This window comes from Lonchura striata, chromosome 20 (genome assembly GCF_046129695.1).
Source record: "Lonchura striata isolate bLonStr1 chromosome 20, bLonStr1.mat, whole genome shotgun sequence".
NCBI lineage: Eukaryota > Metazoa > Chordata > Aves > Passeriformes > Estrildidae > Lonchura > Lonchura striata.
The window spans coordinates 7,978,280-8,005,844 of NC_134622.1; the positions used below are offsets into that span (position 1 = coordinate 7,978,280).

Here is a 27,565-nt window from a genome sequence, read left to right on the forward strand (position 1 = left end):
AGGAAGAGAAGGAGGAGGCAGATCAGTCCCCGTCCTGCGTATTTGCTCACTCAGGGATGTGGAAGTCAGAGCTCTCCTGGGCTGGCCCAAGGAAATGTGAAGAGTTTGATGTTACTGGCTGCTGAGCAAATGAGCTGGTGACTCATCAGCCTTTGCCACATGCTGCTTTTACAATTGGCCTGCTGGGGTTCCAGACAACTGGGCTTTTATCAGCTAAAAAGGGAAATGAGCTCAGTTACTCTGGGTAAATCTAGAGCAATCCATTTGTAGACTGAGGTCATAATGCTATATAATGGTGATCACTTCCAAGAGAGCCAAATTCTTGACATTCCTTCTCCCTTTTGGTTTAAGAACATCCTGATGACTGAGGTCTTTTGGCTTTTCCAATTTAATTTTATCTGGGGTATCTTTTTGATGGATAACCCGTTTCCTGCTTGTTCCTCTCCTAATGATTGTGCACAATAGATGAGCCCCAAGAAAGAGAAGCCAATTTACTCTCCCTTTCCTCGGTGCCCTTCTGATGCTGTACCATGCTTGGTTCACGCACAAGTTTGCATCATCTGATCTCTTGCGCAAAGGATGCTGGAATGCCATAAGATGAAGGAGTCACACCACTGATGGTTCCCCTGAAAATCAGTTTTATGTGCTAGACTTGGGGCTTGTGTCTCCAACAGGAAATGCCAGAGCTGGGAAGCAGATGTGTACATGAGATACTACTGGAAAGTTAAACAGGAATTGGCAGGAAACTGCTGTTGGAGAGGGACACTGCCATTGTTTTATGGACTGCAAAGTGACGCTTGCAGAGTAAGGTGTCCTGCCTTTAGTTCTTACCATCTAACCTGCCTCACAGACAGAATTTGATGAAGCCTCAAAGTACTGTTTATGTATCTTCTGAGGCTCATGGCTGTGCAGTCGCAGCCACATGCAATGCAAATCACACTGTTAGAATGTATTTAATCCCCAGAGGTCCCATCTGAGCATGCAGCTCGCTCAGGGCTGGGGAAGACAGAGGCACCAGGAGCAACACCTTGTGCCCCATGAGCCACAACTTGTCACCGTGCCCAGGCAAAGGCCACCCCCGTCCTTCCTCTCCAGCTCCTGATTTGTGTTCTGGCTTTATCCGTTGGAGAGGTCGTGATCCCTCCAAGGCACCGGGGCATGGCCCGGTGCTGGGGTTTGTGCCCCTGAGCGCAGTAACTCCGTGTTGGGTGATCCGCCTCTCCCGCAGCGGTGAGCGCTCATGCAGGGGCGTTCGTGAGGGCAAGCAGCGAGCGCGAAGAGCGAAAGGCCGCAGCGTGCTGGGGGAGGACACAACCCCCGCTGCCCTCGGAGCCCCTCGGAGCCCGAGCGGCCCCGCTCCGCTCCCGCTGAGCCCCGCGCCGGGGCCCGCAGGGGGCGCCGCGGCGCACGGGAACACCCACCCCGTGACGTATCGCCTCCGCCGCTTCTCATTGGTCCATCACCGCCCCGCCCGGGCGGCTCCTCCCCCACGGCCGCCGCTGATTGGCGAATGCGGGAGCAGGTCCCGCCCCCTGGCAGCGCCACCGCCCCCTCGGCCCGGACCCGGAGCGGCGCCGCGGGACCGGGGCGTGCGCGGGGCCATGGCGAGCGCGGCGCGGGGGCTGCGGGCGATGCCGCGGGCGATGCCGCGGCTGCTGCCGCTCTTCTGCGCGCTGCTGCTGCCGCTGCCCTCGCTGCAGGGCCCGGCCCGTGCCCCCCACATCAAGAAAGCGGAGGCGGCGGCGGCGGCGCCCGGCGAGGCGCTGCGGTACCTGCACTCGGCCGAGCTGGGCGAGGCGCTGCGGGCGCTGGAGGCCACGGCCCCGCCGGGCCTGGTGCGGCTCTTCAGCATCGGGCAGTCGGTGGAGAAGCGGCCGCTGTGGGTGCTGCGCCTCACGGCCGGGCTGGGCCCCGAGCGGCCCGAGGAGCCGCCCGGCGGCGCGGCCCTGCCCGGGCGGCCGCAGGTGAAGCTCGTGGGGAACATGCACGGGGACGAGCCGCTGGCGCGGCCGCTGCTGCTGCGCCTGGCCTGGGAGCTGCTGCTGGGCTGGGCCGGCGGCGACGAGCGCATCGTCCGCCTGCTCAACACCACCGACCTGTACCTGCTGCCCAGCCTCAACCCCGACGGCTTCGAGCGCGCCCAGGAAGGCGATTGCGGCGGCGGCGGCGCCGAGGGCGGGCGGGAGAACAGCCGCGGCCGCGACCTCAACCGCAGCTTCCCCGACCAGTTCGGGGACGCCGAGCCCAACCTGGAGCCCGTGCCCGAGGTGAAGGCGCTCATCGAATGGATGCGCCGCAACAGGTGAGTGCTGCCCGGTCCGCTCCGGCCGGTGCGCCGCTCAGGGCAGTGGGAGACCCTGAGATTCGCTCCCCGAGGGAGTCTGCCAGCTTCCAGCCCTCCCCGGTGCTTCCCAGCAGGGCCTGGGGGGAATGGAGAAGTAATTTTCCCACCTGTTTATCCCCAGCTTGCCTCCCTGTAGCCGGGATCATCCTGCGCTGGGGAGAGCATTTGGTGGCCCCAGTTTTTGTGCAGCTGCCAGGGAGCTGCAGCAGCCCCGTGTGCCCTGCACACACCCAGGTGTTCTGGCCTCCAGGGGCACCTGCATGTCTCCCATCTCTCCGAGTTTGTGGCTGGCAACTTCTCACCTGCTTCACTCTGAGTCTTGCTCTTAGGGCCGATTATGCTTACTCCACAAGCTATGGGATGCTGGAAATATTTGGGTTTAAGTGTCTGTGTACAACCATGCTAACAAAGTTGTGTTGGACGGGGCTTCTTCCCCTCATCCTTGTGTTCATAGGAAATTCCCTGGATTTATCAATAATGTTCTGTGCAGCAGTATTTCCAACGAGCATCCATGCTGACCTGTTTGCCTCTCCTCAGTCCCAGGGGGAAGCTGCTGTGCCTGGAGTGCAGCAGCCCAGGAGGGGGAATGGGAACCTTTAAAGCCCAGCTCTGGTGTGGGGGTCTGGGACAGTCCCAGAAAATGCAGTGGCCAAGCTGGGCACTGATTCTTCATTTGCCATGTGCTCTTCAGAGAGCTCTATAAGGTCCAGATTACAAAGGTCAATGCAACCAACTGTGGGAAATTGTGCAGAGAAAACAGCAATAGTTTTATAGCACTGCAGCAAGCTATGGCCCTCTTCCTAAAGCTGGGGAAGAAGGAGATAAAGAGGGGGGTCACAGTGCACTCTAAGGCTGTTGGTTGACTCCAACCAACACACAAAACATTAAGCATCCTATAGGGTTTGCTCATGTTTAGCAAACAAATTTACATGAACAAATGATTAAAACTTGGTGCATGGCAGTGCCCATGGAGATGGTACTCCAGAGGAACTGCAGAAACTTCAGAAGTAACTGCTTGTCCTAAGAATCCTTTAGGACAGTTCTGGTGCAGCACTTTGCACTAAAATCCCTCCAGATTTTAGTGCTTTTTGGTTCAGCTCCAAATTAGATACTGGAGAAACTCATGTGCATTCTTTATATAATTTTGAAAATGCCTTGAGCTTTTTGTTTTATTTTTATCTTTCAGTATATGAGGTGGGATTTGCTATCAGCCAGGGTGAAACAGGAAGAACGTGGTGCTTTGTGTATCCCTCTGCCTGGCAGCACCAGTTCATACTGGTGTAATTGTTAGACTAACATAACTGCTGATAGAAAAATGAGTGGGTAAACAGAACTGTTTGATTAAAAAGGGAGATAGTGGGTGTAATGCAATTTGTGTGCACTATTATAAGCAAGGTAGAGGTATTGGTCATGTTACCTCTGCTTGGAAACCAAATCCCATTTGAGCAAATACACAGGAGAGCTCTTTTTCCCTGTAGTGCTGTGTTTGGTAGAGGAGAACAGACAAAATTACCTTTGGGATTCATTGAAATGCTTGTGCAGCCTGTGATCAGACTGAAGGAGGATATGGGGCATGCCCTGCTATATTTTCTGACTTGAGATTTTAAAAAATCTGTCTCGCATCTGGATTTTATTTGTTTATTAATTTATTTGTTTATTAATTCTGTTGCACATATCAGGTGTACTCAGAGCTTGACAAGAGTACGTTGCTTTGTCTGTCAGTGAGTTTTGGGGCTTGGTCTTAGGCTGCAAAAAAAAAAACCTGTTCCATCTCCAGAACTGATTCCACTTCTAGCATGTGCATTTTGCCTCATTAATCCAAAAAAGAGTTTGGGAGCTCCAGAGAGCATGATTTGGGTGGGGAAGCAGCAGAATAACTGGTTGGTTGGCTGTAGCAGCTTCCTGATGCAAGGTTTCCAGTCTGACTTTTTCTCCCTTCCCAACCCCAGGTTTCTGCTCTCTGGCAATCTCCATGGTGGCTCTGTGGTGGCAAGCTACCCCTACGATGACTCGCCCACACACAGGCTCACAGGAGTTTACAGCAAATCAGCTGATGATGAAGTCTTCAAATATTTGGCAAAAGCTTATGCTTCACATCACCCCATCATGAGAACTGGCAAACCCAACTGCCCTGGAGAGGAGGGAGAGACCTTCCCAGATGGCATCACCAATGGTGCCCAGTGGTATGATGTGGAAGGTAAGCTGTGCTCACCTAAGAGCTCCCATCCAGACCAGTGGTGATTATCACAGAGGAGAGGACTGGGGGTTAACTGATATTTTTAGCCTTGAATGTGTTCTAGCAGCTTGAAATGAAGGGAGGTGGCATTGTGGGAACACCAGCTGATGAGAAACAGCTTGGGAGGTGTTTGTAGGGAAGAGGTCACAAACTGAAGGGTTCTCCCTGACCCCCTTATGTAGTAGAGGGTTGTCCTGCACGTGGGAGGCTCCATTTGCCAAGTGAATTCTTTTTGGTCTCTTGACAGTTGCTAAATTTTGATACAGGAAGGAGGAAGTGATTCGTAACGGTATTAAACAAATGCCAGTGTTCTGTGAGGTCTTTTAACCTCTGAGCTTGTAATTTTGTGATTATAGAATAAACTGCTGTAAAACTGTGTGAAATTTAGATACATGTTCTGAGCTAACCAAAGAGTTCTTGCTGGAAATGGGGTTTGCAGCTTTTCCATGGCCTACTCTGCTCTTAGACCTGTGTGGGAGGTGACAACCTGCATGACCTGTTCTTATCCACCAGTGTGGGAGATCTAGAAGGCATCTGAGATTTGCCCTGCAGGAGCTTCTAGGAGAGCTCCTGATCCCTCCATAATGCAGCTGCACATGGAAGTGAGCTGAACAAAGTGAGCAAATTGCCTCCTGGTGCCACCACTCTGCCTGTGCAGCTGGAGGTTACTAGCCTGGCTCAGCCATGCAGTGGGTTGCTGTGTGTGTTGGTTTGGTTGAAAATTTAAATAATAATTAATGTGAGGAGAAGCTCTCATGGGAAAGAGAGCTCCCAATTACCCCATTGCTGTGGCTCCTTGGTGGATGTTGTACAGCCACGACCTCGCCGGGCAGGGCAGGAACTTCTGTGGTGAGAACACAGCAAAAAAGTTGCAGGAATGATCTCAAGAAGTTGTGTTACTGTGCTGCTCTGCTTCTTTCCCTTCTGCTGTGGCTGAGGGATGATGTCAGAAGTGCTGAGCAAGCAGTAACAGCCAATGTTGTTTATCCTTCAGAGCTTACAGCTTAATGATTTCTGGGAAGACAGTGTCTTTCTGGAACTGGCTTTGCAAGCAGAGTCCTGTGTTAATTCTGCATCCAGCTTGCCTGGGAAGGCTGGAGAGGGATCCATTATAGGGCCTGAGCACATCATCTCTGAGCTGGAAGAGGAAGGCTTGATTTCTAGCAGTGGTTGAATCATCCCCCAGGATATCACTGGGCAAAAAGATACTGTGTTCAAATAAGATGTGGTTTGATCTCTTTCTCTACCAGCTGTTTCTTTCCCTCTACCCTGCTGAGCACACTAGCCCTGGTGTTTGCAGGCTCAAGGTTCATTCTGCTGCTGTGAGAAGTCCAGCAGGAGGAAAGTTTGTGTAATCTGGTGACTTGGCTTGTGAGGGAGCAGGATATCCTGGATGAGCTGTGCTGCCTTGTTGTGGTGGCTGTTGTTACTGGCAAATACCTCAGATGGGAAGTTCCTTAACTGTAGCTCTGAGATCTTCTGTCCTTGTAATGAAGTGGGGAGGGTGTGCTCTGAAAGGAAAGTTATTCCTGAGCTTTGGGTCTGTGTTCCCCTGACCCCAGAGAGCTACATTTTCCACTGCAGGGATGCCTTTTTCATCATCCTTCTTGGCTGTGAGGCTGGTTGGTGTCTGTGGCACTGATGTGTGAACCTTGCAGGCTGCCTTTGCTTTGCCATCCGGACAAAGAAATGGCATCATTTTCCTTTCACAGGAAATAAAAGGTGTGAACTGCAGACCAGACTTCTCTGTGCTGCTGTCACTGTGGTTTATATCTATCCAATAGCCTCCAGCACCCAGTCTCTGCAGGAAGAAACCCTTTCTCTGAGACAAGCCACAGGCTTGGGCTCAGCACTGATGGCAGTAGGCGACTCATGGGCAGAGATTGCAGGGAGGATGCACTGACGTGGGCTCTGAGGCTGGAACATTGCTGAGGGTGACAGCAGCAGTTCCCTCAGAGCCAAGGCATTCATGTAAAATGTAACCCAGGGAGAGCATGAGTGAGCTGGCCAATACCATGCATGTAATTTGATGTTGTGTCAATTCACCCCTTTGGGGTTGCAGGTTTTAATGTCTATTTTTAGTAGTGGACGAAGAGCAGGCAGAGGGGAGTCAGTTGTAAATGGTGTGACAGAAGCAGCAAAACCATCAGAGACGCTATTTTGAATCATCTGAGTTGCTCAGATCTGTGCCAAGGACTGCAGAGGCTTGTGCTTGGATCAGGAGGCCTTTCCCGGGGATTGCAGAATTGAAATGTATGGTGAAATGAGGCTGGGGAAAGCCCAGTCCCTGAGCTAAACTCTAGAGGTAGATAACCAGAGCTCCTGGTTCTGTGAGCAGTGCAGGGCATGTGCTTGAGGCCTCCAGATCAGGTTGTGCCAGGAGAGACTCCTGCAGGCTCCAAGTGAACTAAAGCCAGGAAAAACAAAGAAATGAGAACATAGTGTTTCAACAGGTGGAAATTTTCCTGCCTCATTTTATCATGTGAAATCAAACATGCTGGAGAGCAAACTGCCACGGGATTCATTGTCCCAGAGTTACCAGTTCAATTTTATGCTCCTGCCAAACTCCATTAACTTCCATTTGAGTTTGCAAACAGCCTCTTACATGTGTCAGATCGAGGTGGCAAGTACAAACCATGAGAGTAATTGCTAAGGTCAAGTGTGCACAGAGGAAGATGGATCTCTGCCAGACAGCTGAATTTGGCTCCTGCATTCCAGCTGCTGTAGATAAGCACATTGGTGACTGGGATGCTTTTTAGTAGCTATCTCTGCTGTGCATGCTCTTTTTCTCTTCCTTTTTAACCTTTGAGGGTTTTAACTACCAAGTGACTGGTTCAGATCAAGGGAATGCATGCAAAGTTGAGCTGGGGTATGGATAGGAGTTGAGAATCTCTCATCTTAGCTGTGGGCAGGATGTGCTTTGCCTTTGTGTTGTTAAGAGATTCAGATTAGAAACTAAATTCAGCATGAGCATATGTTGTGGGCAGCTTTGGAAGGTTTGTTTTTACATGCAGTCCCTTTCTAAAATATATTTTCTTGATGTTTTTACTCACTCATGTCCAGCTCTTTGAGATGTTTCTGGTGTCTACTGGGAGACTCTTAGGTTGAAAGTGGATTTTGATTACCTGTGTGCTTACTGGGTTGTGTTGATTGTGGTTAACAGCCAAACTGAGTTGCCAACCAGCTTTCAGTGGCATCCAGCTCGGTGCAGTTAAAATAAGTGCTGAGAACAGTGTGGCATTACTGTGGTGGCCTCTCTTTCCTGGGCATGGCAGAGGGTGCTTGCACAGAGTGAGCTCTTGTAGAAGCTCTCAGCCTTGTCTTTCTGGAAATATGCACAATTTGCTGCACTTATGTGCTTGTATTTTCATGGGAGTCTTGCTGCAGTTATTTTTCTTCAGAGAAGTATTGGCTTGGTTGTTTGAATGTCTTAAAGCCTCTTTTCACATCTATCATGAGCTGCTGGGCAATGCTGTGCTGGTGCAGCTCTTGGAAGGACTCTGCCCTTGTCTTTGAGGAAAGGCTGCTGGGCTGGGCTGCTCTGGGTCATGCATTTGGAGGCCCAAACCTCACCTCCTCTGAGTTTTAATGATTGCAGACTAGTGGACCAGAACATTCTTCTGACTGCTTGGTGCTGCAGCTGGTGCTCACTCAGTCCCATGCTATGAGATAATCAATTCTCAGCAGAGTCAGCAACTTGTGCCACATATTGAATCACTTCTCCAGCTTGCTTGGCTCCATCTGCTCCCTCTGCAGAGCAGACATAACCATTTCTCTGCTTTAACTTAGCTGCAGGTTCCTTGTCTGCTGATGTCTGTTCCAGTGAGAGCTGGAATTAGTTTTCTGCATAGTGCAGTTTGAAAATAGAGTCCTTCTTGGCTGGCCTGGCAGGCTTCTCCAGGCACGTGGAGTATTTATGGTATCTGGATCCTCAGGCTCTACTCTGGAGAGCTGCATTCTCCTGGTTTGAGCTTGGCAGGGAGCAGAGCCCCCCCGTCAATGTGAGTTGTGCAGTGTTTGTGCTGCAGGAGACCTGGGATCCCTGCCTGAAGCACAGTTCTGATGCTCAGGGAGTGGGTCAGAGCAGGAGGGAAGTTTGTTCTGAGCATTTCTGTGCCCTACTGCCAGCCAGGGGCTGACTTGCTGTGCCACTAAGCTGCTCACTGATAAAAAGGGCAATGGTGCTTCATGGAGGCTGAAACTTTTGACAGTATAGGCTAAAAGACACCCTGTGACAAAAATGCTAAAGTAAATCCAACGGGTTATCCCAGGTATTACCCAAACAGAGTAGAAGCACTGTAGTCTGGCAGTTTTCTCCCTCAGTTGTGTATTTTCTGCTCTGCTCCATGAATGTAGTGCCCTGCTCATGGCAGGCTGAGAACAGATCTCTCTTTACCTCTCTGGGTCTCTGCATAGTCAGGGGAGGCTGTGCAGATGGTATGTGGGAAAATATGTAATTCCACATGCTGTAAAAATAACTGTCCTGCTCTGCAACAGAGCCATGTGAAGGCCAAATCTGTGCAGTGGATACAATCCAAATTTTCAAGAATGCAGTGTACTACTTTCTCCAAGAGACAGTTTTACCAGAATTGATGTAGCAAGCTCTAATTTAGTCCGTTACTGCTCTATTATGGGTGAGCATCTGTCCTAAATTTGCTTGAATGGCAGATGAAGCACTAAATATGTTGCATAATGGCTCTGGTTTACATTTTGGATGTTTTCAAATGCATTAACGTCCTGCTAGGAGCAGATGGCTATGGGCTGGCAAATCGTTTCGCTCGGCGTGGTGTTTACTGGTGAGAGAGCAGCCTGCTGTGCATGCCTGTTCTGAGCCTGGTGACAGGAGCTGAATGAAGCTGAGGGTGGATCAGACCCACAGCCCTTGTTTCTCTAACCCCTTGAACTGAATTTGAGAGTTAGAAAGTCCTCCAGCACGTTGTGGCCTCCTGTGATGGGACAGAAAAGTCTCTTTCCTGTTTTTATGTCAGCCCGTGCACAAGCTGCAGTGCTCTCCTTCTGGCTGCAAGGGACATTTGATTTGTTACAATGAAAGCTCCATGTTCCCCTCGCAGCACACTCCCAGGAGAACTGAGAGGAACTGGGACATCCCACACATCTTCCCAAGGACCTGTTCTAAATCCTACTTGATTATTCTGTTAGTCCATCCCTGCTTTACCCAGCTGCAGTGGGGCTGTTGAATTCAAAGCAGTGGACTGTGACCTTCTGGGCCACCACCTCTGGTAGAAGCCTCCTCTGCTTGGTCAAGTGCTGCTGTTTTTCCCTCTTCCTGACCAGGCATTAACACAGCCCCTGCCAATGCCAGGCAGTGCATTTGCATCAGGATATTGATCCATTTTGGCTGGTTAATTGGCCAGGGCCACAGAGGGCCCCTCACTTCAAGGAGTTTGTGAATGATTAGGAAACTGCCCAAAGTAAATGAGGTTTTTTGGCAGAGCACTAATGCAGTGCTCCAGTGGGCCAAGCAAAGGATGGGTGCACAAAATCTGCATTTCTAACAGACCTTCCTGCTGGGGCTCTGCAGGCTGGTGCCGTGATATCTGTCACTGCTCTCTGCCTTCCTTCTCCTGGACTTGACATCTACCTCCTGTGGAGAACATGCATTGCTGTTCTCTGAGAGAGGGACTTTGAGAGTCAGTTCAACTCCCTCAGCTCATCCAGAAGAGACTCTGGGTCCCTGTGTGCAGGTGACCCTGCTGGGAGTCATTCTGTTGGTGTGGAGGTCTCTGGTTGCAGGTGCTGCTCTACAGGTTGGGTTGGAAGGAAGTGGTGGCCAAGGCTGTGACTCACCAGTCTGCCTGTGTTATAACTAAATAAGTTTGTGTAAGCCAGAAGACTTTGTCAGCATACAAGAAACATAGTGTTGTGTGTCTTCCTTACTGACACAGCTGCCTGAGTGGGTAGTGGGAGCAATTCTTTCATGTGGTCATCTGGCTACTGTCATGTAGTGGAGTTTAGCAGGGTGATTCTGACACCTGTTTCACAGATGTGTAGATTTGCTAAGAGGCTTTTTGGAGAACAGTTATCCTTGAAACTGATTCTAGTGTGCAGATTTGAGCTGCCTGCTCTCAAGTTGATAGTCTGCTTTTCTTTTCTATCAAAGGCCTCAAACTTATTTTGAGTGAAGTTGACCTCCCTTGCAGGCAGACCTCACAAATCTTGAGGTAACTTAGAATGCTCAGGGAAGGACTTGGCAGCTGGAATGCTCAGAATCTGGTGTGCCTGCCCTGGCACACTGGGTTTGTCATGTCTGGAAATGTAAAATGAACCTGTATGAATTCCCAAGAGCTGTGCTAATGGCGCAATGAGACAAAATGGCTGTCACTTTGAGCTGGCTGTGGCTGATTTGAATGGCCCAGTGTTCCAGCAGAGGGTGTCTTGATAATGTGACCTGACTTTTCTCCTTAGGCTGCTCGCTCTGGAGCTGGGGCAGCATCCTGGGGAGATGTGTGGGGCTAAAGGACAAGGAGAAGTAGCATCCTGTGGTGGTGTGTGTGTGCATTGCTCTTGGGACATCTTTGCCTCCTTTCCTCAGGTGGGATGCAGGATTACAACTACGTGTGGGCCAACTGCTTTGAGATCACATTGGAGCTGTCCTGCTGCAAATACCCACCAACTTCTGAGCTTCCAAAGGAGTGGGAGAACAATCGGGAATCTCTCCTGGCTTTCATTGAGAAGGTAGTGAGGGCTGGGCTGGGTGTGGGGATGGCAGCTGTGAAGCCTGTGTGTCCATGGTGGGCTGGGAGCACCGTGTTCAGGTGCCCTTGTGGCTTTGTTTGCTGTGTGAGGTAATGCAGGTGCTGCAGCTTTGTTTGGAGGGCAGTGGCTACAAAGCTGCTGTGTTTCTCTGTGCTTCTGCCACAGCTCCCACATGCCCCATGATAGCAGAGCTTCTTGTGGGGTACAGTGTTAGGGGACAGGTCTCCCTAAGTCATGTAAAGTACTGGCTGGTCTCAGTGCCATGAATCTCCAGTGATGTTCACAAACATCAACACTACTGAGACCCTGGCTTGCAGAGCCCTCTGCCAGGCTGTCTCCAGATGCTGTGGATGGGTTGGGTCAGTGACAGTTTAGACTTGGACCAGAGGCAGCTGTATTTAGCCTGTAACCCTGCTATGTTCATATTGTAATTTGCCCATGTTGGTGAATTGGAGAGTTTGTCAGGGAGGGTCAGTTCTGAGATCCTGCTGCCTTCCCAGTCCATGCTGGGATTCCTGTCCTTCCTGTCTAGCTGAGCACTGAGTCCTTGGGTGCCTTTGCCTGGCAGCTGCCCTGCTCTGCTGCGTTTGGGGAAGGGTGAGGACATCCTTACCTTAGGACATCTCCTGTCAGGTTCCTCTGATGTTGCCTGTCTTCAGCCAGGCCCTTGCATTGTTTTCCTCAGGTGCACATTGGTGTGAAGGGCTTTGTGAGGGATGCAGTCACAGGAGCTGGCCTGGACAATGCGACCATCGCCGTTGCCGGTATCGCTCATAACATCACAGCAGGGAGATTTGGTGATTACCACCGCCTGCTGGTGCCTGGGACCTACAATGTGACTGCTTTTGTGATGGGGTAATGTCTGTGGCAGCCTGTGCCCACACTGCCAACTGCTCCCATTCCTTCTCTTTATTTCCCCCCATTTATGTATTTAAAGGGCTTGGCTGGAAGCTGCAGCAGTAAATGGTTCCAGCTCAGAGCTGCTGCTGTGTTTGCTCCTGCAGCAGGGTGCACAGAATTTCTGTCAACTTTTGTTTGACTGCTCGTATCAAATTGCAACTTCTGTGCAAAGGAGGAAGTGGAGTAGGGTTACTCCAACAGGGGTTTGTGTTGTCCCAAGCCTGGGTGTGAATGTGTAACTTGCCCCTTGGCTAATTCTGTGACACACCTGGGGCTTCTTCCCTGCTGAGCCTGTGGACTCTTGCAAGGACAGCAGTGGGGCTGGGTTTGGTGGCAGTGGGATGAGTCCCATCAGTGTCCATGTGAATGTCTTGGTCATTAACATCCTGGTGCATTTAGGCTGGGGGAAGTAGGCTGGAGTGATGGAGACTGCAGGGTGTTTTGGCCCCTCCTCTTCAGAGCCTTCATGCTGAAGCCAGTTGTTTATTCCACAGTTACACACCAGTGACCAAAGAGAACATCGAGGTGAAGGAGGGAGATGCAACAGAAGTGAACTTCTCCTTGCAGCCGACTGTGATGCCGCCAGCTCCTAATGCCACACAGCCCACAGCAGCGCCTACCCCTGTCACTGCCATCACCCCCACCCCTGCGCAGGCTGAGGCCCCACATCCAACCTCTGTCCATGAACCCATCCAACCCGTGGACTTCCGCCACCACCACTTCTCGGACATGGAGATCTTCCTGCGGCGCTACGCCAACGAGTACCCCAGCATCACCCGCCTCTACTCCGTGGGCAAGTCCGTGGAGCTGCGGGAGCTCTACGTCATGGAGATCTCTGACAACCCCGGTGTCCACGAAGCAGGTGATGTGGGAAATCCTCTTTAGCAAGGTGTGACAGACCTTTTACACTGGGAGAGGCAGAGTGGAAAGGCGTGCAGAGCTGGCACCTCTCCTGAGAGACTGAGCTGCTCCTTGTAGTATCCTTTGTAAAAAGTGAGAGTGCAGTGAGTGTTAGAGTGTTGCTCTACATCTATGCTGGTCATGGAGCTCTAGGGAAGAAGGATAAAGAGACTTCCATGAGACATTGCCCTTTTTGGGATTGTGGGAGCAGAAATGTGAATTTTAGATAAATGCCCTCCAGCAGAGCTTGCAAGAGCAATGTTCAGGGTGGTGAGGTGTCTCCAAGCTGTACCATAGTGGTTATAATTGTCTATGTGGTGTACCCATGTGTGTGCAGGTGAGCCAGAGTTCAAGTACATTGGCAACATGCATGGGAATGAAGTTGTGGGGCGAGAGCTTCTGCTGAACCTCATTGAGTACCTCTGCAAGAACTTTGGCACAGATCCTGAAGTGACTGACTTGGTCCAGAGCACACGGATCCACATCATGCCATCTATGAACCCTGATGGCTATGAGAAGTCCCAGGAAGGTATTGCTGTCTGTGCCAGAATCTGTGGGGTTCCTAGCTCTCAGAACAAGCCTTTGGGTTTGTGGAATCCCTGGGGAATCTGGAAGCCTTGCTGGAGAAGGAGTGCTCTCCACACAGGGAGGCTGGGAGGGGACTTGGTTTGTGCTGTGGGATGAGTGGGTGGACCCTGATTGATGGATGCTGGAAGCTGTTGGGAAGAGCTCTTATGCTTCAGCAGTGCTGTGAGCTGCCCCTGTTTGGGTCCCCTGATGGTTTGTGGCTAATCCAGAATCCAGGGCTTTTTTGGAAAAAAGACATTTCTTTGACACAGCTCTTACTTGCTGTGCTTTGGTCCATTCTCGTAGTAAATGCAGTGTGGGAGCCAGGCTGTCTGCAGAGCACTTGTCCAAGGATAACATAGACTTTTATCATGAGGTTGAAACTGGCAAAAACATCCTTCAGGGAAGTCTTACAACTATGTGGCTCTTGCAGATTGGCAGAACAGAGACTCTCCAGAATCACTTTCTGGAAGCAGAGCTCTGCTTGGGTTTAACAAGAACTTGTCTGGCTGGTTTGAGAAGGTGAGCTCTGAGGTTTCTGTGGTCGTGACATCCGGCTGCAGAGATTTTTCATGGTCCAGTGCCATTCTCCTGGTCTATCTGCCCTGAGAGCCTGAGCAAACACCCACTGGAAGGGCCCACAGGCATTGCTGCACAGAGCAGACTTGGTGAGGAGGGTGCCCCTTTCTGGGTGCAGGGGGCCAGCACTGCTGTGCTCTCTGCTCTCTTCACTAACTACTACTAGGAAACTCTGTAATAAGAGGTTGAAACCTCTTCACAGAGCATGAGCTTGAACTTGTGTTTCATTTTCAGGAGACAAAGGAGGTACTGTTGGCAGAAACAACAGCAACAACTACGACCTGAACAGGAACTTTCCAGATCAGTTTGTCCATGTGACAGACCCTACACAGCCAGAAACTCATGCTGTCATGGCCTGGCTCAAGTCTTACCCGTTTGTGCTCTCAGCAAACCTGCACGGAGGTACCACATCCAAACCAAGCTCCTTCCTCTGTGCTGGGCTTTGTGGGATGGGAGTGTGCAGGGATATCTCCACAGTGTTCTAGGTGTGCACTGGGGAGCTGTTGTGCTACAAGATGGAGCAGAAAGTGGAAACGGTGAAAATTGTGTCCCCAAACATATTTATAGGGAGTTGAGGCAGCTGCTGGGAAGATCCCAACCACTTCTCTGAAGGGAGAATCTGGGAGATGGGGATGGACTCCCTTGTCAGCAGTTCCTCAGCAGATGGTCTGGGAATGGGGTATGGAGCTGTGGCTGTTCAGGGCTTCACAGCATTTATAGAGTGAATGCAATCCTGAGGGTTCCCTGCCTTGAATCACATGGCGGAACCATGAAATTTGCAGTAATTGAATTATCCTTTTGGAGTGTTCTAAATTAATTCTCTGTGTAATACAGCTTACTCCCTAGACAGTTTGTCAGCTGGCTTGTAGCTGTGGTAATTTGCAGGTGGAGGCTTTGTTGCCAGCATGTTTGGTTAGTAGTGCAGAAGTGTCATGTGTGGGTGTGAGGGGGCTGGCAGGTCTCCAGCTGCAGTGGTGTCTGGGGTTTTGTGGTGCTATTAGTACAGCCTCCTTGGGGAAACCTTCAGCAATAAACTCCAGAAAGCTGAAAAACTGCATCATTTGGGTCAAAAGATCATGCATGTTCTGGGAAATTCTTCCCCTTGCTTCCACTTCTCTGTGGAAGCAATTATGTGGTTGTGTTCAGCCCTCCTTCATGTAAGAGCCAAAACTTTGATGTTGTTGTGGCTTTGGTTCTCCTTCCTAACTAGGTGTGGTGTTATCTCTTCCTGTGCTTCTGTCTCTTCTGTCCACTGGCCTTAATGCTTTGTTTAATGCCAAGTCTTGAGAAACAGAAGGCTTGGCACTTGCTGGAGAAAAATTTCCACTGTTATGCTGAGGGATCACTGGGAAAGCACACAAATATGAGCCAAAGCTTGTTTTGCCTGCAGGTTCCCTGGTGGTTAATTACCCCTTCGATGATGATGAACAAGGAATAGCCATATACAGTAAATCCCCAGATGATGCTGTATTCCAGAAGCTGGCACTTGCCTACTCCAAGGTAAAGCTCTAACAGGAAAATGGGCACATCTTGCTAGGTTGACTTGTGGGAAACTCCTCTTCAGCTTCCAGGGAACCTCCTGAGCAGCTGGTAGAGGTGGGTGCAGGCACTGTGGCTGAGCCCCTGGTGTTGCAGGCACAGCAAGAGGATCCTACTGGAGGCTCCCATTCCATGAGTGATGCCCAGCATGCTCTCTCTGCAGGCAGTGAGGGAGGAGAGTTCTGTGCAGGCACTTTCAAAGACTGTGGAAAATGCTGCTCATGGGCTGGGAGGAGTGAGCAAGGATATCTGGGCTGGGATTGGGTGTGGGTGCAGTCAGTGCTGCAGTGATAGATACACATCTGTGTTTGGTAACCCTGAATGCTTGACTAAGGGTAGAGCAAGAGCGCCCATGGCTGTGGAGTGCAGGCTCACCTTCAAATGTTGCATCTTGTTTTATAGGAAAATGCAAAGATGTACCAGGGAAGCCCTTGTAAGGATATGTACCCCACTGAGTACTTCCCACATGGCATCACCAATGGGGCTCAGTGGTACAATGTTCCAGGTAAAGTACACCTTAAATCTCCTGCACTGTTTATCTTCAGGTTAATGCATGTGCAGCTTAAATAATTTAGTCTGATCAGTTGGGAACTCTGCAGTGGTCAGCTCAGATTAATGGGACTCAGGTTTCTTTTATAACCTCTTAAATAATGTACCCTAATAAAGTTATTCCTGGGGGAAGGAATTTATAGTGTAGTTTCTCTGGCTATTAGCAAAATGGTTTCATAAAATTTTACAGCACTTTATTATCATGAAAGGTATTTACAAGAAGGAAGGTTATTTGTCTGCTCTTTTGGCATCCCTTTGATCCTGCCCTGTGTAAAAGCCTTTTCCCTTCAAGTCTGTACTTCATCTTTCTCTGGTATCTGATTTTTTTTTTTTTTTTTTGCTGTGGTACTTCAGAAGTCAAAACTCCTTTTACATTTTTGTTGTAGGTGGGATGCAAGACTGGAATTACTTACATACAAACTGCTTTGAAGTGACCATTGAGCTGGGCTGTGTGAAATACCCAAAGGCTGAGGAGCTGCCAAAGTACTGGGCACAGAACCGGCGCTCACTGCTGCAGTTCATGAAACAGGTGAGGTGCTTTGACCTCAGGCAAGGTCAGCTCCCTCTGGGGTTTGCTTTAGACAAGTCAGAATGAACAGGGTGATCTGGCCAGCTTCCTGGCCAGACTGGCTACCTGCTCTACAGAAATCAGCCCCATCTGAACCTGTCTCAACTACTGTCTCTTCTTAACATACCAAAAATCTGAATGAAAATAGCATCCAGACGATGCAGGTGGGGGCTTTTTATGTACCACCACCTTGGGTTTCCTGAGGCTGGAATGTCCCTTATATTACCTTCCTATTTGAGTGGGGCTGGTGCTGCACACCTGGGGTGTGCAAACAAAGGTGTGGAACAGAAAGTGCCGTGCTGACACCCTGAGCCAAACAATTGCTCATTGTACTCATCAGGTGATCTTTGTCTACGCCAGCTGCTGGCCAGTCCAACCTGAACCCTTTTCCAACATTTTGCTTTTCTGGGAATGCTGAAAACATGAGGGGTGGGAGGCAGAGCGAGGGCTGGCACTCAGCAGAGCTCCTTTGTGCAGGTTCACCAGGGTGTCTGGGGCTTTGTGCTGGATGCTGTGGACAAGAGGGGCATCCTCAATGCCACCATCAGCGTGGCTGACATCAACCACCCGGTGACCACCTACAAGGATGGAGACTTCTGGCGCCTCCTGGTCCCAGGGACGTACAAAATCACAGCATCTGCCCGAGGGTGAGCAAGCCCCAGACAAGGAGCAAGCAGCTTCATGACTGACTTCCCACTCAGGAGTATTCCATCACCTCTGCCTGCCTGCAGCACACATAGGCATGGGTGTTTCTCCTGCCCTCTGACCTGTGCAGAGATAGCAGTGTGAGACTGCTCTGGTGTCAGACTGCTCACCTGGCACTGGGGTAGAATCCCAATCTTCCCTTGTTAGGAGTGGATAACTTTGGTGTCTTTAGGAGAAATTCTTCTCCGGGCAGCTGATCACAGAAGTGTCTTGATTGCTTCAGTGCTGCCAAAATTGTACGTTAAAACAGCCTGACTTGTTGTCTTGCCAGTCTGCCATGTAACCCTGCAACACCTGAGCCAAAAGCAGCTCAATGCCATGTTGGGGCCTGAGTTGTTTCCTGTCCTCCTGCCATTCCCACATCCCTTTGAGCTGTTCTTGCTCCTCATTTCTATACCTCTCACTGAGGGCAGGGCAGCAGTAGCAGTCCCATGTGGGTGTGTAGTCAGGAACTGGGCTGGCTTGTTGTCCAAGGTTTCAAATGCCTGATGTTTTCTTGTACCTTCTCTTCCCTGGGCAGGTACGATCCACTCAGTAAGATGGTGGAAGTTGACAGCAAAGGTGGGGTGCAGGTCAACTTCACTCTTTCACGGACAGACAGCAAAGTGGAAGAGGGGAAGATGCTGGTCTTGAACACCCCAGACACCACCAACCCCAATGAGAAGGAGTTTGAGACTCTGATCAAAGATCTCTCTGCTGAGAATGGTCTGGAGCGGCTCCTGCTCACCTCCTCCAGGGATGTGACTCCCTACAGATACCGGCCCTACAAGGACCTCTCCGAGTTCCTCCGAGGCCTCTACCTCAACTACCCACACATCACAAATCTCACCAGGTGAAAACAGAGGAGCAACCTGGGCTAGGGATGTTGTGATGTTGTTAGTCATGAGCACAGTGCAGAGATGGGGAGCTTGCCTCTCCCTTCCCTGTGTTCTCTGAGACAGAGGGAACCCCACCTGTAAGGACATGGCAGCAGAGCAATGGCTGCTGGGCCTCACAGATGCAGCCATGTGCTTTTCCCTGACTTTGTTCCCCAGGGATGCTTGGGACTGGCAATATTCCCAGCACTGATATCCCAGACTTGTGCAAATATCTCTGTTCCTTAGTATTTTGTCTGTTCTTTAAATCCTTTCTAACATCCACCCTGCTGAAGAGTCACCAGCAAAAATGACCAGATTTGACTTAAAATCTTAGATGGCCTTTTTTTCATTGTCTGCCTCCAGATTTTATTTCAGTAGTGCAAGACACTTTTGTGTGAGCTTGCCCTGGGCCAAGGTCTGTGCCCTCCTGCAGGAGACCAGCTGCTGCCATGCTCTGCTTTCCTTTGTGACTGGTAACGCTTACCCTCTGTCAGCTTTAGAAAGCACAAATCCCTTTGTCCCAGGGCCTCATTTGCTTGTTGTAACCAGGCACAATGTGCTCATGTGCTGTCCCTGCTGGTGCCAAGGCTGCTTTGCTGATCTGTAGCCTCTATTGTCCCTGCAGTTGCATCAGCCCTGAGCCTGTTCCCTGCTTTCCCTGCACTCAGTTTGCCAACTTAGCAGCATGGCTGTAGCAACAGCTCCTGCATTGCTGTGAACAGGCCTCTTTTGTCCTGCTTTATAAATTAGTTTGATGTCCAGATGTATCCTGCTCTGAAGGGAAAAAAGAAAACAAAAACCACCACTGGCAGTACAGAGGATCCAGCAGTTCCATGTTCACTGTGAACTCCTAGGCTGTAATGGAGCATTGGATATTCTGTGCATGTGGATGTGGATACACCCTTACCCAGATGCTGGTGTTCAAACTGATGTTCAGTGTGAATTCTGTTCAGTGCTGCTGCAAATCTGCCCCCATGATCTGGATGTGTTTCTCTTGCCTTTGCAGCCTCCCGCTGGAGGCTGGCAGCAGTTCCTTTCCACACTGGGATTTCTCCATGAGGTCAGGCTGGAGTTGCAGCTCTCTTGCTGAGCTGACACTTCCATTTCCCATCTCTTGGCAGTTTGGGTCAGAGTGTGGAGTTCCGCCAGATCTGGTCCCTTGAAATCTCCAACAAGCCCAACGAGTCCGAGCCCGAGGAGCCCAAGATCCGCTTTGTTGCCGGGATTCACGGAAATGCTCCCGTTGGGACAGAGCTGCTTCTGACACTGGCAGAATTTCTTTGCATGAACTACAAGAAGAATGATGCTATCACAAAGGTGAGAGTCTAATCCAAAGACCTCCTTGGAGCCTTCCAGCTGTAGCCTGAGATGACAATGCTCACTGGAGGAGACTCTTTCTGCCAAAACTGGCTTGGGGCTTTGCGGTAATTCCGTGTGTAATGGGGAGGTGTGAGATCTACAGGACAAGAACCCGAAACTGCAACTCCTAGCTTAAGATCCAGGGAAGTGAACCCTACTGATTGCACTTTGTGCTGTTTCTCCTTTTGCACAGCTGATTGACCGGACACGAATTGTGATTGTGCCTTCCCTGAACCCAGATGGACGCGAGATCGCCCAGGAGAGAGGCTGCACCTCGAAGATAGGCCAGACCAACGCTCATGGCAGAGATCTGGACACAGATTTCACAAGTAAAGCCCTTATAAAACTGCCCCATGGTTGGATGGAGTTGCTGGGTTACAGGGTCTGCCTGTAAAGAAGGCAGTCCTCCAGGCAGCACAGCTGCTGGGAAGCTTCCAGAGCTTGGATCTTCTTTACAGACAGCAATTTGCAGTCTCTTATTTGCAAGAGACAAAGCAGAGTTATTCAGGAATAGGAGAGGTCAGATAATACCTGATGTATTCTTACAATTAATGGATTTCTTTGATCTCTGAAAAAATGCCCTCTGTTCATGCTCTCCAGAAAGTCTCCTTTATTCATGTTTTTCTGGTTTCCATGTAACTGTATCCATAGCACTGTATCAGCCCACCCTTCCTGAGGAGGAAATATTCTCTGCCCGAGTTTGGCTGGGATCATCCTAACTCCTTCCTTAAGAAAATATCAATTCTGTGACATTGTTGTGAGCAGACACACATGAAATACCTTCTGCAACACAAAAGGAAATAGCTTGGGGAAATTGTGATGTTGCACATTTGTTTAACTTTGCAGATAAACCTCCCCCGTGCATGGTGTGGTCTGGGTGCTTTACTTGATCAGTCAGCTGCATCTGCTGAGGTCTAACAGAGGCCTTTTCATACCTGCAGCAGACTTAATTTCAGACATAAAGGATGTACTTCTGGCCTCTCAAACAGCAGAGGAAACTGTTCTTAGTTCTCTTTTTCTATTTGTTGTTCTGATTTATAGGCAATTACACCCGGTACTCAGCAGCACGAGAGCCTGAGACCAAAGCCATCGTGGAGAACTTGATACTGAAACATGATTTCAGCCTCTCTGTTGCTCTGGATGGAGGATCTCTGCTTGTCACTTATCCCTATGACAAGCCAACACAGTCAGGTGTGACCAACTGCCTGGTTCCCCTCAGGCTGCCTCTGCAGAGGCTCATGTGACCACGTGCTGCTGTAAGGGCTTTTTGTGCTCATGGTGTTCTGTAGCCTCCTTTGTGTTCAACCCTTTGTGTGCGGAGTTGACAGTCTGTAAGTCTATAAAACCTCACAGGGTTCAGCTAGGGATCAGAACATTTACAATTTCTATGCCTACATCAATATTTCAACCTTTGCTCTGCCAGAACCAATATAAAATCTGCTTTTGATTATGCCCCTTACTGTTAGAGGAAATAGGAATGCTCCTGAAACAGTATGTGTCTCTGTTTAGTACAGAATTATGGGGTTAAAATGGGAATTTGCCCATGCAGGAAACGAGAGTTGCATGTTCAAAGTCTCACTTTTCCCGTTGCAGTGGAGAACAAAGAAACACTAAAGCATTTGGCATCTGTGTATGCAAACAACCACCCAGTGATGCATTTGGGTCAGCCAGGCTGTCCAAATAAGTCAGGTATGTTTGGTTGAGTCCTTTAACCCTCCTGTCAGCTTGTGGCAGACTCTGCTGGGCAGGCTCTGGCTGACAGCTGTGTTTTTGCTCTCACAGATGAGAATATTCCTGGTGGAGTGATCCGTGGCTCCGAATGGCACAGTCACCTCGGAAGTATGAAGGTACTGCTACATGGCACAAAGCTTCTCATCTCTGCTAAACAACCAATAAAAAGCATGTTTGTCCTGATGTCTGGGCAAAGCTTCTCCCCCTCCAGCTGCACTTTGCAAAGATTTTTTATTACTTCTTTCCTTGTAACTGTGGTTTTATTTTTTGCAGGATTTCAGTGTGACATTTGGTCAGTGTCCTGAGATCACTGTTTATACGGGCTGCTGCTACTTCCCCAGTGCTGGACAGCTTCCTGGCCTGTGGGCAGACCACAGGAAATCTCTCCTTAGCATGCTTGTGGAGGTGAGCTGCAGTCTGTGGGAGGAAAATCTGGCAGGGAGTGAAGTGGTGGAGAGGGGGACAGGAAGAGAACAGCATGGAGAGTCTTTGTGGTTTTGTTGGTGCTGTGTAATTACAGATGTTCATGACTTAGGCTGTATGAGGAAGGCAGCAAGTGACCAGGGCACATGTTGACACAAGAATTAAACATCTGTGCCGTGTTGCCTTGCACTGTTATTTATTATGAGGGTCAGGGATGGCAAGTGGGCTGTATTTTAGAGATTTCATTTTAGTTACAAATGCACTGTAAGCTCATATCTGAACGTGAAGTGTTCAAAATGCTTTGTTTCAGGTGCACAAAGGAGTTCATGGCATTGTCCAAGACAAGAGTGGCAGGGCAATTTCTAAAGCTGTCATTGTTCTGAATGAAGGCTTGAGGGTGTACACTAAAGAAGGTGGCTATTTCCACGTGCTCCTGGCTCCAGGTTTTCACAGCATTGATGCAACAGCCAGCGGGTACCAGCAGAAACATGTCAAGGTACATGAATGTCCATGTTGGAGACGTTCCCCCATTCCCTGTCACATCAAATCTTCCCTGTTTGGGCTCTGCCTGGTTGTGCCTGTGTTTAGCTGCTGATTAGGTGAAATCAGGAGCTGTTTTCTGCCTTGACAGAATGGATGGCGAACAACTTTCCAGCACAGCGGGGCGATTTTGGGAGTACCTTTTCTTTTCATGGCACTTTTCTTTGATCAGGGCAGGACCAGGCAGATGACAAATGTTTCTTTTGTCTGGATCCCTAAGCTCTGAGATGATCTAACCTCTCATGTCTTTCTGCAGGTCTTTGTACGTGATGATGCACCCAGCTCTGTGTTCATAGTGTTTGACACAGAAAACAGGATTTTTGGACTGCCAAGAGAGCTGGTTATAACTGTGGCAGGTACAGTGATACTTTTTATCAAAGCTTTGAGCTGTGCTTTCTGTACCAGTTCATGCTGACCCTCCACTGAACTGGGAAAGCAGCCTGCAGGCCTAAGCCATCTCCAGTTTTCCCTTCTGAGCACACTCTTGTCCTTGCAAACTTGTCCAACAGCCCTTGGTTCTGCTTGTAGGAGGGAGGGAAGAAGTAGAGTGTTTTGCAGGGATTTGGAGGGTCCAAAATGTACTTTCAGATATCTGGAATGGGGAGAGCTTGTGTGCATAGGAGATCTTGCTTCTTCAAGGCTTTTTTAGGGGTTGTGACATCAGGTAAGCATGAAGAGATTATTTTCTCAAGGTGGCAGCTGCTGGGGAGGGGTGTGTGGGAGTTTAGACCCAGTGGTCTGTAGTGGAGCTTGGTGATAATCTCCTAGATTTCAAGCACAGAAAATCGAGTGTGTCCTGTTCTGGAAGCAGCTCTCCTGTCCTCCATGGCCTAGGAGGAAAGAGCAGGGTCACAAAGAAGTGAAGAAAGTGGTTATGACTGCAGGAGGGGGAGGAGAGATGCTGGCAAGCCTGGGAGCCTCTGGCATGGGGGGAACATGGCATTAACTTTGGTGTCCTCTCTCTGGCAGGTGCCAGCATGTCTGCCCTGGTGCTCACTGCCTGCATCATCTGGTGTGTGTGCTCCATCAAGTCCAACAGACACAAGGATGGCTTCCACCGCCTCCGGCAGCACCAGGACGACTACGAGGACGAAATCCGCATGATGTCCACTGGCTCCAAGAAATCCCTCCTGAGCCACGAATTCCAGGATGAAACAGACACTGAGGAAGAAACACTGTACTCCAGCAAACACTGACACCTCCAGGGCAGGAAAGGAGGTTCCCATGGACCAGACTCGGTGGTGGGGGGCGATCCCTGTGGTTCAGTTTTGAAATGTTAGCTTCAGGATGTGTCCTCCAGAGGGGTGGGTGGCAGCTCCCAGCTTCCCTCTGTTTGCTCTGTTCCTGTGTACAGGCATTCAGTGGGTGTTGGAGGCTGTTTCTGAGATAGGGATGTGGTTTGTTACATTTCTGGGTCAAGATCTGGAGGTTTATATGATGTGGTTTGAAAGACAGTTTTAACAGGGTGGCCAGCAGAGCTCTTAGCATTTCCCCAGCATCTCAGCATAGGGAGCAGATGGTGGGGAAGTGCCCCAAGACCTGCATGGGGTCATGGTCACAACACTCCAAAAAAGGTCTCTCTACCTGTTTTGATTTCATGTTTTCCACTACATGCTTGGGGGGAAGCCAGATCCTTCACATGACTCCACACTCTGCAGAGCAGCCCTCAGAAAAGCCAAAAAAAAAAAAAAAAAAAGCCTTTGATTCTCTGCTCTTTCCTTGGACCTTTTCCCACCATGGGTTGCTGTGACCTGCAGTGCTTGTGGAGCACCTCTAATGTGTCACTGCTTTCAGGGAGTGACTTGGCCTCCTGGAGGCTGGGGGAGATGACATGGCTCTTGATGTGAGCTGGAGAGAGTCAGAGCTGCAGTGAGCTCTGACAGAGCTCCACTGCCTGCCAGCTCTGCCATGCTGCTGTTCCTCACTTCTGGGGAGCAAAGAAGCTTTATCCCCATCACCCTGGTTGTGTTTTGTTTGTGTCATAGGCTTGGCTTTGGGGTCTTATGTTCATGTTCCAATAGCTCAGTGCCTGAAAGAGCAGCTGGAAGGTTGTTCTAAGCAAATTGATTCACTGATTTGTAGAAAACCTGATCAATTTTGCTCAAATCCACTACTGTTCAGGAAGAAACAGTGAAATCTGACCACTGCTTTATATTTGAGCATTTCTGGAGCAGCAGGGAGAGGTCATGGGACTATCCATGGCCCAACTTTGGTGCTAAATTCTGAAGAAAACCTGCACCATTTGCCACTGTCCACCTAGTACCATTTAATCACCGAGCTCTGGTGATGGCAGGCAGCAAATTTTCTGCTGACTTGGCTCCGTTCTGCTCCTGCAGCATCCCTTGGGTGTGGAGCAGGAGCTCCACCTGTGTGTGTGGCTGTAGCTGTGGTGCAGGGAGTGAGGAAGGGCTGAGCTGTGCTGAGGGAGAAGGGAAAAGCAGCCAAATTTTGTTGTGTTGCACTTGGCAGGAGGTTGGAAAGAGGAGCTGCAGCACACATTCCCAGGACATGTGGGATTTGTGGGGAATAGAAGGGATGTCCAGAAGGAGAGAATGGTTGAAATGTTTGATTTCCAAAGCCTTTATGTATCTCTGATGTTCCTGTGCTTTCTGCAGAAGTAGAAGGCTGGGGTTAGAATAGGCACTACCTTTCTTGCTCATTTTCTTTATTTTTTTTCCCTACTGACCCGATTTTTGGGGTGCAGGAGCCTTAGGCCTCGAGTTTGCCCTGAGCTGCTCTGTCCTCCAGAGACGTGGGGCTGTCCACTGGTGAAACCTGCACGTGGTGTCTGTGGGTGGAGGAGTTGCACCCAAAATTCTATTTGGAGTCTTCTCTGCAGGGCTCTGACCTGGTCTCCTCTGGGGGAACAGCCCCACTGAAGTCTCATGGGCCTTGTCACCTGGGCCAGAAGCTGTTCTTCACCCCTACCTGTGGAAATGCCCTTCCAGAACCACATGGCTGCACCTGTGCTGCCATGGCCATCATCTCAACTGGTTCTGTGCAGGGACAGAGAGAGCCCTCAGACACCTTCCCTGTTCCACAGGGAATTCCATTGCAGGAAACACAAGGTGTGGCTGGGGAGGTGGTCTGGGAGCTGGGAGATGATGCTGAGCACTCCCCGTGCTCCTGTCCCACATCTGCTGTGAAGGAACTGCTCTGGTTGCCTTGTGCAGGAGCCATGAACATCTCTGTGCCTGTTCCCAGCTCATTGTGCTGAGCAAGAAATGGGCTTTTGTCCCTTTTTGTCCCTTTTCCACGTGCAATGGGCTGCAGGGCACCAGCACACAGTAGCATTAATCCTGCCTCATCTCTGAACTGTTCCTCCTTTAACAAGAAACACAGGTTTTATTTAAAGTCGAGTTTGCAAATGGCTCTTAGGGCTGTGTTTGGGCTTTGTTTTGCTCTGGCAGCAGGTAATGGACAGAGCTGGCCCTGCTTTGTCCCTGTAGCAATAAGTCCTGTTAGGAACTGGCCCTTTCCCTCAGAATGCATTTTGGAATTAGCTGTGGGAGTAGGTGTGTATATTTAAGGTGAGTGGATTTGAAATATTTTGCAAACGTGTGAGACTTTTCTACACAGCAGGACCAAGGGAGGTGCCTGGCTCTGGCTCCAGATCTGTGCCTGGAGCTTGGCCAGCCCTGGGGCTGTTCCTGGGCACTTGGGAAGGCAGGAGCGGCTCCCGTGCCCACGCTCCGTCCGTCTGTCCGTCCATCCGTGCCCCGGGCCGAGAGGAGCCGGTCCCCTGGGCGCTGTCGCTGTCGCTCCGTGCACTTGTGCCTTCAAATAAATGTACATTTTCCAAGGGACTTGAATCGCCGTTCGCTGGCAGCGGGAGGGGCGGGGGCGGCGCGGGGCTGCGCCTGGCTCTGCCCTCAGCCGCGCCGCCTGTTTTTTACCTGTATACCGAGATCAATAATCTGTATAAAACTATTTTGATGTCCACGTGCGGTTCTCCCGTTCTTCCTTACAACGGGGAGGGCGGGACCGAGAGAGCGGGGTCGGAACCGGGGTCGGGGCTGGGGGAGCGGGATTGGGATTGGGATTGGGATCAGGGCTGGGGGAGCGGGATTGGGATGGGGATCGGGGCTGGAGGAGCGGGATTGGGATGGGGATCGGGGCTGGGGGAGCGGGATTGGGATGGGGATCGGGGCTGGGGGAGCGGGATTCGGATGGGGATCGCAGTCGGGGCTGGGGGAGCGGGATTGGGATGGGGATCAGGGCTGGGGGAGCGGGTTTTGGATGGGGATCGGGGTCGGGGCTGGAGGAGCGGGATCGGGATTGGGATGGGGAGTAGGACTGGAGGAGGGAGATTTGGGATCTGGAGCTGGGCTGGAAGAGCGGGATTGGGATGGGGATCGGGGCTTTAGGAGCGGGATTTGGGATGGGGATCGCGGTCGGGGCTTTAGGAGCGGGATTCGGATGGGGATCGCAGTCAGGGCTGGAGGAGCGGGATTGGGATGGGGATCGGGGCTAGAGGGGCGGGATTGGGATGGGGATCAGGGCTGGGGGAGCGGGATCGGGATTGGGCTGGGGAGTAGGGCTGGAGGAGGGAGGTTTGGGATCTGGAGCAGGGCTGGAAGAGCGGGATTTGGGATGGGATCGCGGTCGGGGCTTTAAGAGCGGGATTCGGATGGGGATCGCAGTCGGGGCTGGAGGAGCGGGATTGGGATGGGGATCGGGGCTGGAGGAGCGGGATTGGGATGGGGATCGGGGCTGGAGGAGCGGGATTTGGGATGGGGATCGGGGCTGGAGGAGCGGGATTGGGATGGGGATCGGGGCTGGAGGGGCGGGATTGGGATGGGGATCGGGGCTGGGGGAGCGGGATTGGGATGGGGATCGGGGCTGGGGGAGCGGGTTTTGGATGGGGATCGGGGCTTTAGGAGCGGGATTGGGATGGGGATCGGGGCTGGAGGGGCGGGACTGGCATCAGGATCGCGGTCGGGGTCGGGGCTGGGGGAGCGGGCTCGGGACGGGGAGCGGCAGCGGCGTTTCCCCGCCCGGCCGCTGCGCGGCGCTGCCGCGGGAGGCCCGCGCGGCCCGGCTGCCCCGCT

General features: G+C 50.9%; 1 protein-coding gene across 1 annotated transcript; it reads left to right on the forward strand.

Annotated features, from left to right (window-relative positions):
* Window positions 1-1,601: 1,601 nt before the first annotated feature.
* On the forward strand, window positions 1,602-26,456 carry CPD (carboxypeptidase D). Its single transcript, XM_031506436.2, has 21 exons — window positions 1,602-2,302; window positions 4,294-4,541; window positions 11,134-11,276; window positions 11,983-12,152; window positions 12,692-13,059; window positions 13,435-13,626; window positions 14,478-14,645; window positions 15,634-15,743; window positions 16,185-16,287; window positions 16,718-16,860; window positions 17,377-17,546; window positions 18,125-18,436; window positions 19,583-19,778; window positions 20,014-20,149; window positions 20,862-21,011; window positions 21,414-21,509; window positions 21,603-21,667; window positions 21,825-21,956; window positions 22,285-22,470; window positions 22,771-22,870; window positions 23,484-26,456. Exons 1-21 carry the CDS (start codon window positions 1,602-1,604, stop codon window positions 23,708-23,710), a joined length of 4,116 nt encoding a protein of 1,371 aa, XP_031362296.2. The 3' UTR covers window positions 23,711-26,456.
* Window positions 26,457-27,565: the final 1,109 nt, after the last annotated feature.